The following is a 13689-nucleotide window of genomic DNA, read 5'->3' on the forward strand; positions in this document are numbered from 1 at the left end:
TGGGGGTTAATGTTAGCATGATCAATGATCATGGGATTATGTTCCTTATTTTTAGTTATATTTTTTTGCATTATATATATGTTGCAATATAGTACAATTTTAAATGGATTGAATACAACTTTTATTATTCTTTCCCTTCTCTCATCTCTATTTTATTATTTTAACATTGTGTTGAATCCAATGAGTTAAATGTGACTTAACTCGCCAAAAATTACCAGCATGTCCAAAAAGTTCTGCCAAAAATGTGTTATTATACTCTTTATGCAATTATGCATTCTTAACTTATTCGAGTATAAAGTTAAAATACTAGAAAAAAAAAAAGAGGAGAAATTATACAACAAATCAAACATGTGAATGGCTATCAAAGTTAACTACATCCCATATCTCACTATCAAACATGTGTCTTCAATAGCCAGAGTAAATCACCTGGGAAGCATCTCACTAATGGTGATTTGATTTTGATCACATAATGGTTTTGACTCACTTGTATTGCTTGTTGATGTCGTTGATTGTACACTTAATCTTGACAAAAGAGATGATTCAGTACTACTACTATTGTAAAAATTTCGAGGGTGTGGAGGTGTTGGCATTGTGTTGCTGGATGTATCGTTGTTGAGCAAATGAACAACAGTTGACATGGTCGGTCTCCCATTTGTGTTCTCTTGTGCACACCATAAGCCTAGATGAATGCATCTCAACACTTCTACACTCGAGTAAGTATCCTTCAGTGTTGTGTCCATGAAATCGATGGGTTTTCCTTCTTTCAAACTTCTCCAAGCCTAATACACATTTAAATTGCGGCTATATTAGGGCAAATTATATATGTAATGTTTTTTTATTTTTGAACCTAATAAATGAGTATAAATTACTCTAAACTTAGGAAACAAAATTAACTCGTGTTCATACTCACATAGGACAAGAGGTCTCCATCGCCTTGTTGGTGGAATTTTGTACTAATCTTCTTGCCACTTACAATCTCCAAAACCAACACACCAAAGCTGTATACATCTGATTTTACGGAAAATTGCCCATGCATTGCATATTCTGGAGCCATATAACCACTACAAGAAAATATGTTATTTTGTATACATTGTTGATTAAACTTAAATAATGTGGTTACAATCAAATTGATAGAGGGAGACGCGAACAAAAAAGACATAGAACAAAAAGACTTACTATGTTCCAACAACTCTGCTAGTGTCTTCCACTGTTTGTTCAACCTTGAAGATTCTTGCTAAACCAAAATCTGCAATTTTTGGGTTCATATTTGCATCGAGCAAAATATTTCCAGATTTTAGGTCACGATGGATGATTCTTGGCCTTGAGTCTTCGTGAAGGTAAAGCAATCCCCTAGCAATGCCCCTTATAATTTCGTAGCGTGTAGACCAATTAAGTTCTCCTTGCTTTTGCGCATCTACCAAGAATGATACATAATCTTTGATGTGTTGTTAACTAGAATTATTAGTACTAAGTAAAGTTTCAACCATAGAGTAATGATTATTAATGTGTTATTAATTAGATTAGGACTAAGTAAAGTTTTAACCATAGAATAGTTACTATGATCATTCAAAGATCACATAGTACGTACAATTGGCTACACAACAAGATAATAAAATTTAAATTCAGGCTAATAAAGATCTGCTAATTAGCAATAATGGGGAAAACATTAATTATGTTGTCAGAGCCAGGTTCATGGTTTGGGACCTTGCATTAAGTATTCTGGGCCAAATTGAATTGGATCATGTGATCCTTGAGTTAAAAGAGACCTTACATGTGAGGGAGAGTGTTGAATTATGTCCTACCAAATAACACATGTAGGTGTCCCATGTTGGTTGAAGAAGAGAAAGTTAAACGCTTTATAAGGCGAAGGGGCTACTCTTCCTATTGTCATATGGTTTTGGGATGGAACCTCCTTTGTTCTTGTGAAATGGACTCTATCTCTTGATTTGCGGGTGAGGCCCAGACCCGTATTTAACAGTTAATTTTTTAGCTTGTTTCTATAATCTGTAATCATCAAAACCAATTAATCAAAAGTGAACTTACCAAATAGGAAGTAGTTTAAGCTTTTGTTTGGAACAAATTCATACACAAGTAACTTCTCTTCTCCTGCCAAGCAAAATCCCAAAAGTTTAACCAGATTTCTATGTTGAAGATTGGCAATTAACACCACTTCGTTCTTAAATTCTTCCACTCCTTGCCCTGAAATCTTTGATAGCCTTTTAACTGCAATTTCTTGTCCATTCGCCAAAGTTCCCTACGATAAAGGCAATCATATATCAAAATAAAAATGTATCACAGTATAAATATGAACAATGATGATTTAATATAAGTTATTATTGTTGAAAATCTAGTAGAATAAACCTCACAAAGTAACAGAAAGACTATTACGAATGGAACTAAATAAAAAAAAATTACTTCTTAAAAACATATTAGGTTTGTGATTAACAAATTTGGGCTGCACCTATCATAAATGTCCACTTTATACGAACAAGGAGGTTCTACCTCAAAACCATATCACAATGAAGGGAGTATCCCATTAGGCTTATAAAGTGAACATAACTTTCTCTTTCCTTTAATGTAGGATACACTTTACAACACTTTTACACTTTTTCAATAATATGAGACAACACTTCCACTCACATGTGGATCGGATTTGCTAATGGGCTCAACAATTTATTAATTAACAAAAAAAAGACTAGTAACAGAGACGACTATTATTGAATCTTGTCTGCTTCATTAATCTTCAGGACTTTCCTCAAAAAAAATATATATATATATAAAGTACGTTCGTATTCATTTCGATCAAATTGATGGTTACTTTAACAAAATAAGAAAAATGAAAACTTGTTTTAGAGGAAGGTCACAATCGATTGATTACCTTATAGACACTACCAAAGCCTCCTTGACCAAGTATTTGGTTATTCGAAAAGTTGTTTGTAGCAGCTTCAAGTGTCTTAAGATCGAACATTAAGGATTCCACAGTTGTCAAATCTCCTAGCACTGTAACAACATATATAACACAAATCTCACATACTTCATTACAAGCAATGATTATTTGAAACATAGTGAATATACATGTTTGGTACGACTCTAGGAAAGAAAATGGAATGGAAACGAATAATAAGGAGAAGCAATTATCATTATTTGTTATACTTGTACTCACTCTATTTTTAAATACTTGCTTCATTTCTCCATTCGTGATATTTTAGGAGAATTGGAGAAATTAATAAAATATAGAGGTAGTGGGGTTGGTGGAAAAAACAAAATTGTTTAAAGCAAAACTATTTGAGAAAATTGAAGGAAATATAATATGAAATTAATAAAATATGATTTATATTGGGTTTATTAGATTAAAAAAAATGACTTAAATATTGTAAAAGCTTTCTAAATAAAAAAATGAAATAAGTATTTAAAAACAGCAGAAAATAAAAAAATGGAGCAAGTATTTAAAAACAGAAGAAGTATTTTGTTTTTTTTTTAAAAAATTAGAATGGAGTGAGTATGAATTTGAAAATAAGAAGAATGGTGACGAAAACGATTAAAAATGATCTTACCATTTTTAACATCGGGAGAAGAGTGCTTCTTTGCTTTCTTTTTAAAGAAACAAATGCCGGCGGTAATTATTATTCCTAAAACTACAATTGGTACAATGACTGCAACCACTATATTCTTTGTTGATGATGCTTTCTTTTCTGCAGATTGAGAAGTATAGTAAATAAAAATCATCAGTAATTTCAATTGGTTTAATATGCATGGCAATCAAAGATTTTACAAAAGTTGAGAAATAGTACTTCCTCATCTTTGGAAAATTTGAAACATTTTGACTTTTTACACTAGTCATATACTACTTCAGTCTCTTTTTAAATTCAGATTTTGACTTTATTTAATGGAAAACTTTACCTTATATTCTCATTAATTAATAAGGGAATAAAAAAATATAGTCATGTTAAATATTGTTATATTCATCTCAACATATAATTTTAAAATATTAAATTTTAATAAAAAAATTTAATACATTATTATAAATAAACATGAAAGTCAAAACAAGAATAGCATAATGAGATGGAGGATATACTAATTCTTGCAAGATTAAAAGTAGTATCATACAAAGTATAAAATATTTTAAATAATTATTAATAAAAAGTTTTATAATGTTAACTACTTGGTCCAATGGTCCCTCTTTGTGTAGCCCATTTTGCTTTTGAAGCTTTCCAGAAAGATTGCTATATATTACGAATGTACACAAGGAGGACCACCACTTTAGTTTAAGTCCTATCTACCATTGTTCTCTTTTATTGATTTCATTTACTTAAAACTTAATAAAGTAAAGTACGTCTATATGGGGCAAACAATTAGGTGCAGTGGGTGGCTTGGGTGGGGGTCCGGGGGTAGGGGTGAGTGGAGGAAGGACGGAATTAAAAGAGTATCAATAGTTAAAGAATACATTGACAGGTATGTTAAATTTGATTGTATCAATTATTTTGAAATAAAAGGAGTAGATCATAACCATAGGTGCACAATAAGCCCTATACAACACTCCAACAAACTAGTTAGCCTGTGTAAAATTGAAGAACAACGTACCTCGATTTTTTGTCACGGTACTTGTTGAATTTGAAATATGGGTAAACTGATAAGCCTCGTACCTAAGAATACAACTAGGCATCAGCAATATTCCTCCCACGCGATTCATTTGATTTAGTTGAGCTCTAGCTGTACTGAAGCACTTGGTGCAATTCTCCGTTGATAAGTCGGGAGTACATTGAGCCATAGTGAATACATTCGTAGTCATAGGTGAATACCATACCTCATTCATGTCGTACATCTTACTCGACGTATTAGAAGCTGCGTTCGCTGTTACCTCATCCAATTGATGCTTGATCAATGTAATCCAATCTTGTACTTGGTTTGTGACATTATTTCTATTGAATAATGCTTGCGAAGGTTGTTCTTGTAAAAGAGAGAAAAAGGATTGGTTAGAGTATTGAATCATGCAAGGTTCCTTCCATAGTATTGCTTGTGTTGCCCTTGGACACATAGTTTTTATTTGGTTGCTTGCCATTTGAATGCATTCTTGACACTCGTTGGGGTGCAACAAAATTTCTTATTATTTTAAAAGTGTTTTTTTTAAAATAATTTCTTTAACATCTATTATATGAATCAATTTATTATTACTTTTTTGACAAAATTTAATAATACTCCATTTGAAAGACAATTAAAAAGGATTTGGAATAATTATTTAGATAAATGTGTATTAAAAAATTATGAACACCAAATAAAATATAAGAATTATATTTGTCATAAAGACAATATATATAAAATATTTAGAATGGTATTATTATTGAATCAAAATCAAATATTAACAAAAAAAGTTGTCATAAAGACAACATAATATAAGAAATTATATTATATATTATAGAATCAAATGTTAATAAAAAAAAAAAGGTTAAAAAGATAAGGAGAGTTTTGTAGAGAAAAAACAGCACCGAAATGTGACATGTGTCATTCCCGGTGTCTGTTTTAGTATTTAGGTTATTGATTGATTTGAATGATATTATTATAGGATCAAAATCAAATATTGACAAAAACAAATGTTTTCATAATAAAGATAACATAAAATATTTGGAATTATTATTATAGAATCAAATTTTAACGGAAAAAAAATTTAAAAAGAGAAGGGGAGTTTTAGAGGGGAAAAACAGCACCGGAATATAGGGCTGGTTAAATCCGGATACCCAGAATTTCGAGTAGTTCAAAGCTCGGCCCATGTCCTGACCCGAGAAACCAAGGTACACGCGTTTTGGGTACCCGATTTTCTCGTGTTGGGGTCAAGACATGGGTACCCGAATTTATTCGCTCCAACATTTTTTTTTAAATAAAAATTTAATCAATCAAAACAAAATGAATCAACCATTTACAATCTTCCACTTTAACCAACAATTATCAAGTACCAAACTATACTAAAATCCAAAATTTACAATCAAGTACTTTAATTATCACAAGATAGATCTATGATTCTATGAGCAAAGTTCTTTTTGGTTGCTTAACGATCTATCATATTTTTACATACAATGCATGAATTTCCATACCTTCATTCAAAATTTTGTCTATTCAAGTTCTTAACTTTAATGGCCAAAATCAAGAATTATAATTCGGAAATTTTGACTTTTACCACCTTCAAATAACCACTTAATTAAATTTACCACCTCCAAAAACAAATAAACAAAAGATTTACTTTACCACCAACAAAATTTCCAAAAAATCGATTTTACCACCAACTAACGGATTTTGTCCATGAATCCGTTAGTTAGGCCGACCTAGCTTTTTGACGTTTCTTCTTCATCTTCCCCAATCTTCCATGTCAAACACCTCGGTTGGTCTGAATTTCGTGTGGGACTAAGGAGGGGCCGGAATTTGGTGTGTGGGTTAGGGAGGTGGTCGGAATAAGGTGGTGGCTAGGGTTTTAGGAGTGTGGAATTTGGTGGTGGCTAGGGTTTTAAGAGTGGTCGGAATTAGGAGGGGCTTTATGGGTGGTCGGAATTTGGTGACTAAGGTTTTGAGGTCGGAAATTGGTGGAAAGGAGGTCGAAATCGGTGGAAAGGCGGTCGAAATCGGTGCGATGGCTGTGGCTGTGCGGTGCGGTAGTAGCGGTTAGGTGGTGGGGTTGGTCGTAGCGGTTAGGTGGTGGCTAGGGTTTATAGGTCGGAAAGTGGTGGAAAGGGGGTCGAAATCGGTGCGATGGTTGTGGCTGTGCGGTGCGGTGGTAGCGGTTAGGTGGTGGGGTTGGTCGTGGCGGTAAGGTAGCGGGGGCTGGTCGTAGCGGTTAGGTGGTGGGGCTGGTCGTAGCTAGTACGGCGGTGGGGGTCCCGACGGTGGCAGCAACCACCGGTTGATGGATGGGGATTTTTTTAAAAAAAAAATTTTTGTTTTTTTTTTAAAACATACCCAATAATATGGTGGCACGTGTGCAAAGTAGGCCCCACTAACGGATTTATGGACGGAATCCGTTAGTTGGAGGTGATTGGTGGTAAAACTAAATTTTTATTTTTTTCTGTGGTGGTAAAGTAATTTTTTTTTTTTTTTTTTTTTGAGGTGGTAAATTCAATTATGTTGTTATTTGAAGGTGGTAAAAGTTAAATTTTCCTTTTAATTCTAAATAATGGGAAAATTATATGAAAGATCTCAAACCCATCTTCAAGAACCTAAATCATCGGCTACCCTCAAGATTTATTTCTTCTCCTCCGTCGCACCACAATCGTCGGGCCACCATTTTCTTCGCCGTGCTTCCGTGCCATCTCCCACTCTGCCGCGGCGAACAATAAAGAGTGTGTTTTGTTCTTACATTTTCTTTCTTTATGGGGTATTCAAAATTTTGATTTGATTATGTGGTTGATTTAGGATTATTTTTGATAAATTATGAGAGGAGCTTTTTAAGTTTTTAGAGTGTAAGAATTGAGAAAGGGAATGAGAGAGAGACTGATGGTGGCTGCCAGAGGTTTGAAGGAACATAAAATCCTACTTGCAGCATATATATTTATAATATATGAGAGTGAAGCATAGCTCAAGTGGTTAGAGTTTCCCTCCCGGTTCCAGGAGATCCTAGGATCGATTCTCACGCCCGCACTTGTGGCTCTCTAACACCAAAAGAAAAAGAAATTATAACATATATATATATATAAGGGGGCTTGACGGGTCAGCGGGTACCCATCTAGCTACATAAGGCGGCCCATGACCCGACCCGCTATACTTATTTTTAATCGAGTCGGGTACCTGACCCAAAAATTTTGAAAAAAATTAAAAAAAATACCTGCTTAAAACGTGTCGGGTCAACGAGTCAGGACAATTGGGTCGAGTATTTATAAACAACCCTACCAGGATGTGACACGTGACACTCCCGGTGTCTGGTTTAATATTAAGTTATTGATGACTAATGTACTATTTTCAAGATATCAAATGTTTAATTTACGTAATCTTAAATTACGAATGTGATCTAAAAAAAACCAAGTCCCCTCTCTCTCTCTTCTCTCTTTGTTTAGCCACCTTTATTAATTTTAAAGGGGTTTCCATCGGAATTTACCGGTGGAAAAGCCCCAAATCTTTATTTTTCTTCAGTTTTTTGTTTCTTAGCTTATAATAACGTCTTCCTAAAAAGAAAATGTTTATCTCTCTCGAAAGGCAAGATCTTTTCCATCTCATTCGAAATATAAGGCTTTTCGAACTCCTTCACAAAATAAGGTTTTATTAGTGTTTAATTCAGTCTTTAGTTGTGAGGGTTTACGATTGATTATTGCTCGATTTCGCAAAATCAGCATAAGAATTTTCTTTCACACAAAATTACGTAGCAAATTGTTATATTTATGTATTAGGATTCTTTGCTCTTCCCCAGTCAATTTTTGTTTGATTTTGTTGAATGCGTTTTCATTATCGTCAATTGTCAATTGTAGATGTTGTATGACTTTAATTAATGAAATTTAATGTTCTTTTAGATTTCTTTTAAAATAAAGTTGAAATTACATATTGACAAATATGATTTTTAATTATTTTTTTAAAATAAAAAGAAAAAAAAAAGTTTCACCTAATTTAAAATGGAGGAAGTAAATGACATTGGTATGCGTCATATATATGAGAATTACGGAGTATAATATAGTGGGAAAATAATGTATTTGCATCTACACTTTTTCTTTTTGGTCGTGGTTTGTATCCCAGTAGGCTTTTCCAGGCAAAGGTTTTAAGACTTTTAGGGACCGTTTGGTTCGCGCGGGGGAATCGGAATGGAATGAACAAAGGGAATGTAGAAGAATGGAATGAAACCCTTTCCAAGTAATATGTTGTTTGGTTTTCAAAAAACTAAGGGGAATCACCACCACCACCACCACACATCCCTTTCTTCACATTTTCAAGCCACCACGAGCCACCCCACCGCCACCCACAACGTGGACGGGCTTCGTCAGCCCTCGGCGCACCCTCCACACCTCTTGCCGCCCATTCCACTACTACAAAAATTGGCAAAGAGACCCGTTAAAATATGTCTGAGAGACCGCATCACAACGGGTCTCTATCTCAGGGGTGTGTTTGATAAAGAGACCCGTTCGTTAGAGGGGTCTGTTTTTGAGGACAAAGAGACCCGTGGTAAGTGATAGCGGGTCTGTTATATATGGTACGAAATTAATAATTTAGAAGAAAAACAAACCTGTTATTTGAGGCAAGGGTCTGTTTGGTGGTATCAAACAGGCCTAGTATGTCAAATAACGGGTCTCTTTATTCTCCAACTTTTTTAAAAAAAAATAATTTTGCTTTTTATTTGTTGTGGTTTGGCAGGTTCACATTTGAATTTTGAAAATTTTGTTTGTATGCATAAAAATTGGCGAATAAATCAGATGATGTAAACTGTAAGTTACAATTTAAGACCACAGAAATTAGCAATAGAATGAATAGATTAAATTATAATTGATGTGATACAAAAAGAAATTATCCAACATAAAATTGAAACAGAAAAAAGAAAAAAAAATGAATTTTACTGAAATTTACAATTATAGTTACATCAATAGAGACTTGAATACTCCATCTTCATCTCCTTTTGATTGAGCATTTCTTAAGACGAAATCACGCAAATCTGACAAAAAAAAATTAAAAAAAGTGAAATTGCTCTTAATGAAATTATATAAAAGCTATAGTACTCATATAATTATATTGATCCAACAAAAATAAGAAAAATAAAAAAAGCTAATTAATTATGTACGGAGTAACATTTATTCATTGAGATAACACTACACTACAACCAAAACTCTATTATACTTATAAACAACATATACCCATGAGCATAATAAGACAATGTAGAATAACACCTGCAACTACGCATTGTTAAAGTGAATGAACTACCCGCAACATCATCTCGGCCGAACCTCCATTAATCAACCAAAATTACCCAAAGGCGAGATCCGAAAAGGGGACTTCAGCCAAAACGAAAATGGGTAGTTGTAATTAAGAATTCTACTAGAAAAATTATTTGAAAACACATTCAATAATAATAATAAAAATAAAAAAAATATCAATCTATAGATCGATTACCTCAATTTTGATAGGAATTCCGCTCATCATTTAAGACAACAATTCTTCCTATTTCCAGATCTATTAGCATAAGAGGTTGAACTTCTTTATGCCATTGAAAAACTGAAGTATACGTTGAATAGGGTTCGATATTGGGAAAAAGTTGAATGCGATTGATGATGGTTTATGTTGTTTATTTTTCCACATCTCCCGTTAACTAGATGATTTCTTGAACTTCAGAAAAATGTAAGGATGAAAAGTAAGCAAATTGAGGGGAGAGAAAGAGCCCCTATTTACCATTGCAATGTTTTGATTTAATGGAGAAGGGAAGAGCAAGTGACGGCGGAGTGAGAGGATGAGGGATTTATTTTGGGGTTGGGCTTGGTTTGGGCGGAGGTTTTTAAGATCAGAGGAGAGAATGGGTGAATGACTTGATAAGGGATATATTAATATAAAAAAAAAGTACGGGATAAAAAGGTCGGGGGAGCAAGGGTAAGACCCTCAAAAGTAGAGAACGGGTCTCTTATCTCTTCTTCTTTTTTCCCTAATACACATAAGAGACCCGTTATAATTAATATTGGATCTCTTATATCAAACAGATCCGTTAATTAAATAACGGGTCTTTAATTGGGGGTCATTTTTCCAAGTTTTGTAGTAGTGTCCATTCCCCCGGGAAGCCTTCCCCCATCCACGACAACCTTCCCCCGCCCACGAAAAACCCTAGAAACCCAGCCTCGTCCCCTTAAAACCGTCGGTCGTCACTGCCCTTACCCTCGATACCCTAGCGGCTAGGGTTTCGAGGGTAAGGGCAGCGACGGCCGGCGGTTTTAAGGGGACGAGGCTAGGTTTTCGTGGGCAAGTTAAGTTTTTTCGGCGAGGTGAAAATTCTTCTATGGGAGGTGCGATGGGTTGCGATTTGGAGAAGGGTAGGTGCGGTTCCTACCGGCGAGGACTGAGCGAGCTCCGGCGAGTTCCGACGAGGGCTAGGTGAGCTCAGACGAGGTAGTTGTGCGGTGGGGGTAAGTGGGTAAGGTGGTGGCTGGTGTGTGTAGTGGTGGCTTAGGAAAGGGAATGGAAAAGTCTAGGGGGGTGGGGAATCAAGATAGAAGGATTTGGGGTAAACTTAAAAATAAAAATGGGTAAAGGGAATGAAAAAATTGACAAACAAACAGCAACAAAGGGATTGAGGCATGTTCATTCCCTTTCCCTTTGATTATTAACCCCAACCAAACGGCCCCTTAACGTGTCTTCTCAAATTGTAACTGTAGTACGAGGGTATTCATGGGAAGAGTGTTATAATATATTCTTTCTTTCCCTTTGATTATTAACCCCAACCAAACGGCCCCTTAACGTGTCTTCTCAAATTGTAACTGTAGTACGAGGGTATTCATGGGAAGAGTGTTATAATATATTCTTTTTTTGAAGGTTCAATAGATCCACAAGTTAAACTTTCTTTAATATACCGATATACAAATTCCTTTTCTTAATACAACTGATGCTACAAGTGTATGTACTAGCATAAATAGTGAAGCTTGTATGTTATTTATGATGCAAAAAACAAGATAGATATCATTCATATCAATATATAGAAGTGAGAAACACTACATGATACACCCAAGAGTCCAAGACATACAACATTGAAGGAGAAATATTAATTAATTAATTAATTAAAATGATAGTATAATATTACGTATTACTTATTTATTTGTTTTACATTCTAGTACGAATTCCATTCCAAAATATTGATAATGTAAGAGATATACCGCAAAAAGATTGATGAATGTAATACAAAGGTGGATGGGTGTAAGAAATACTGAGTGAATGGTGTAATTATTGTGAGATAAGTGGGGTATGATGAAAATGGTTCACTGAAATCGGAAAAATAAAAAGTAAAAGCGTAATTAAAAAAAAAAATAAATACTATATATTGCCTTTAGGACTATATATATTTAAGCATTAAATATGCTCTATAATATTGTTTAAATTTAGGAATTTATTTAAGACTTATATGTAGTTTAAGGGGCATCTATACCATTACCCTAAAAAATATAAAATGTATGAAATTGGAAATCTCTAAATCGAGAACATTAGGTTGCATCAATTACACCCTTGACACGGAATAGCTGGATACCCAGGCACTGTTTGAACCGGTGGATTAGGATAGTACACAACAGGATTACCAGCACGCATCACAGCATCTGTAAAATAAACAAAAAGAATAAACTAGTCAAAACATGAAGGGGGTGTTTGGCAAATGAGAATTGAGGTTGGTAATGGGAATTTTAATCCCAATAAAACAAAATCTCTTGTTTGTTAGATGAGATTGGGATTAAAAAAGAGAATGAGATTGAGAATAAATGGGGGTGAATTCCCACCATTTTATTACCTAGGGAGGGTAGGTAATAAATAGGTAGGAATGAGAATAAGTGCAAAATGACATTTTTTCCATTCATGAAAAAAATAGAGGAGAAAGATTAGTAAAGATAATTTTGTATTTTTGCTATTTATTCCTCATCTATTCCCATTCACTACCCAAACAAAGTATTGTCATATTTTTCTATATTCCCAACAATCAATTTCCAATCACATTCCCACATTTTAATCCCCACACTCCCATTCCCACATTCCAAACGCCCCGAAAAAGTTCAGAAATTATAAATGCAGAATGATCCAAACTTAAAAGTTCATTAATTTTAAAGTAAATGAATATCACTTCTTTTTTCTTTTTTTTTTTTACTTACAGTACTTTTAATTTTTTTTCATCTTTTTATTTCCTTTGTGTTTTTTTCAAGTTTTACAATTTGACCGGCACATAATTTTAGACAATTTAATTGACGACGTGAGATCAATGGAATAAATATGGTGTGTGTTGATGCAAATTAATAACTTGAAAACGAAATTCCGGCGTAACCGTGATACCTAACTGTATTCGCCGGCACGTTTCCTAAGGTTCACACACCAGCACTCTAGCTCATACAAAGACACTTTTGGATGAGAGGTTGAAGTCATATAAACTTATGCTCAAAGAAAGGAATATGTTTAGCTTTAATGTATTTGGATGTAATCATGTGCATGTATTAGAAAATGTAAACTGATTTTCAAAACCATGGAATATATAATCAAACAAGTAAAATATCAAAGGTCGGAGAATCCAAAAGGACAAAGCCTCAAATAAGATATTAAGAGGAGTTAATTACCCCCTTTAAACATCCCATTAAGTGGGAGTTAATGGAAGGTTAATCAAGGTATCTCTACGTTTATAGAGTATCCAAATGGGAGCTCTCTTGTTGTCAAAAAAAAAAAAAAAAAAAAAAAAAGGGAGCTCTCCAAAAGGACAAAGCCTCAAGTAAACGCAAGCTAATATTATTTTTTTCTTACTTGATTTAACGGGAAAAAAAAAAACAAATAAATAATTGATTAAGAAGGCATTATATAGCTTTCCAAAAAAAAAAAAAAAAAAAAAAAAAAAAAAAAAAAAAAAAAAAAAAAGAAAGGCATTATGTATGAGATTGCAATCCTTACACTTTGACTCGCTTTTGTGGTTTATAGATACGATAAAACATATTCATGTAGGATCTTGTTTGAATCGTTATAATATATATTTTACTAATATCTACTTTTTACAATTTTACAATGTTAATAATT

General features: G+C 33.8%; 1 protein-coding gene across 1 annotated transcript; it reads right to left on the minus strand.

The window, feature by feature from the left end:
* Positions 1 to 406: 406 nt before the first annotated feature.
* LOC145612080 (cysteine-rich receptor-like protein kinase 10) lies at positions 407 to 4971 on the minus strand. Its single transcript, XM_081667449.1, has 7 exons — positions 4582 to 4971; positions 3555 to 3692; positions 2879 to 3000; positions 2044 to 2254; positions 1177 to 1414; positions 911 to 1061; positions 407 to 779 (listed from the first exon to the last, which is right to left on the minus strand). The coding sequence occupies exons 1-7, from the start codon at positions 4820 to 4822 to the stop codon at positions 423 to 425; spliced, it is 1458 nt and encodes a 485-aa protein (XP_081523575.1). The 5' UTR covers positions 4823 to 4971; the 3' UTR covers positions 407 to 422.
* Between the last annotated feature and the right edge of the window lie 8718 nt (positions 4972 to 13689).

This window comes from Chenopodium album, chromosome 24, assembly GCF_948465745.1.
Source record: "Chenopodium album chromosome 24, dcCheAlbu1.1, whole genome shotgun sequence".
NCBI lineage: Eukaryota > Viridiplantae > Streptophyta > Magnoliopsida > Caryophyllales > Amaranthaceae > Chenopodium > Chenopodium album.

Excerpts from the sequence above, each read along its gene's own strand:
- LOC145612080 (XM_081667449.1), bottom strand. The coding sequence starts at position 4,822 with ATGTACGACATGAATGAGGTATGGTATTCACCTATGACTACGAATGTA. Across the intron at positions 3,001-3,554 it reads TTCTCCCGATGTTAAAAATG|TGCTAGGAGATTTGACAACT; the intron begins GTAAGATCATTT and ends ATGTTGTTACAG. Across the intron at positions 2,255-2,878 it reads GCTTTGGTAGTGTCTATAAG|GGAACTTTGGCGAATGGACA; the intron begins GTAATCAATCGA and ends CCTTTATCGTAG.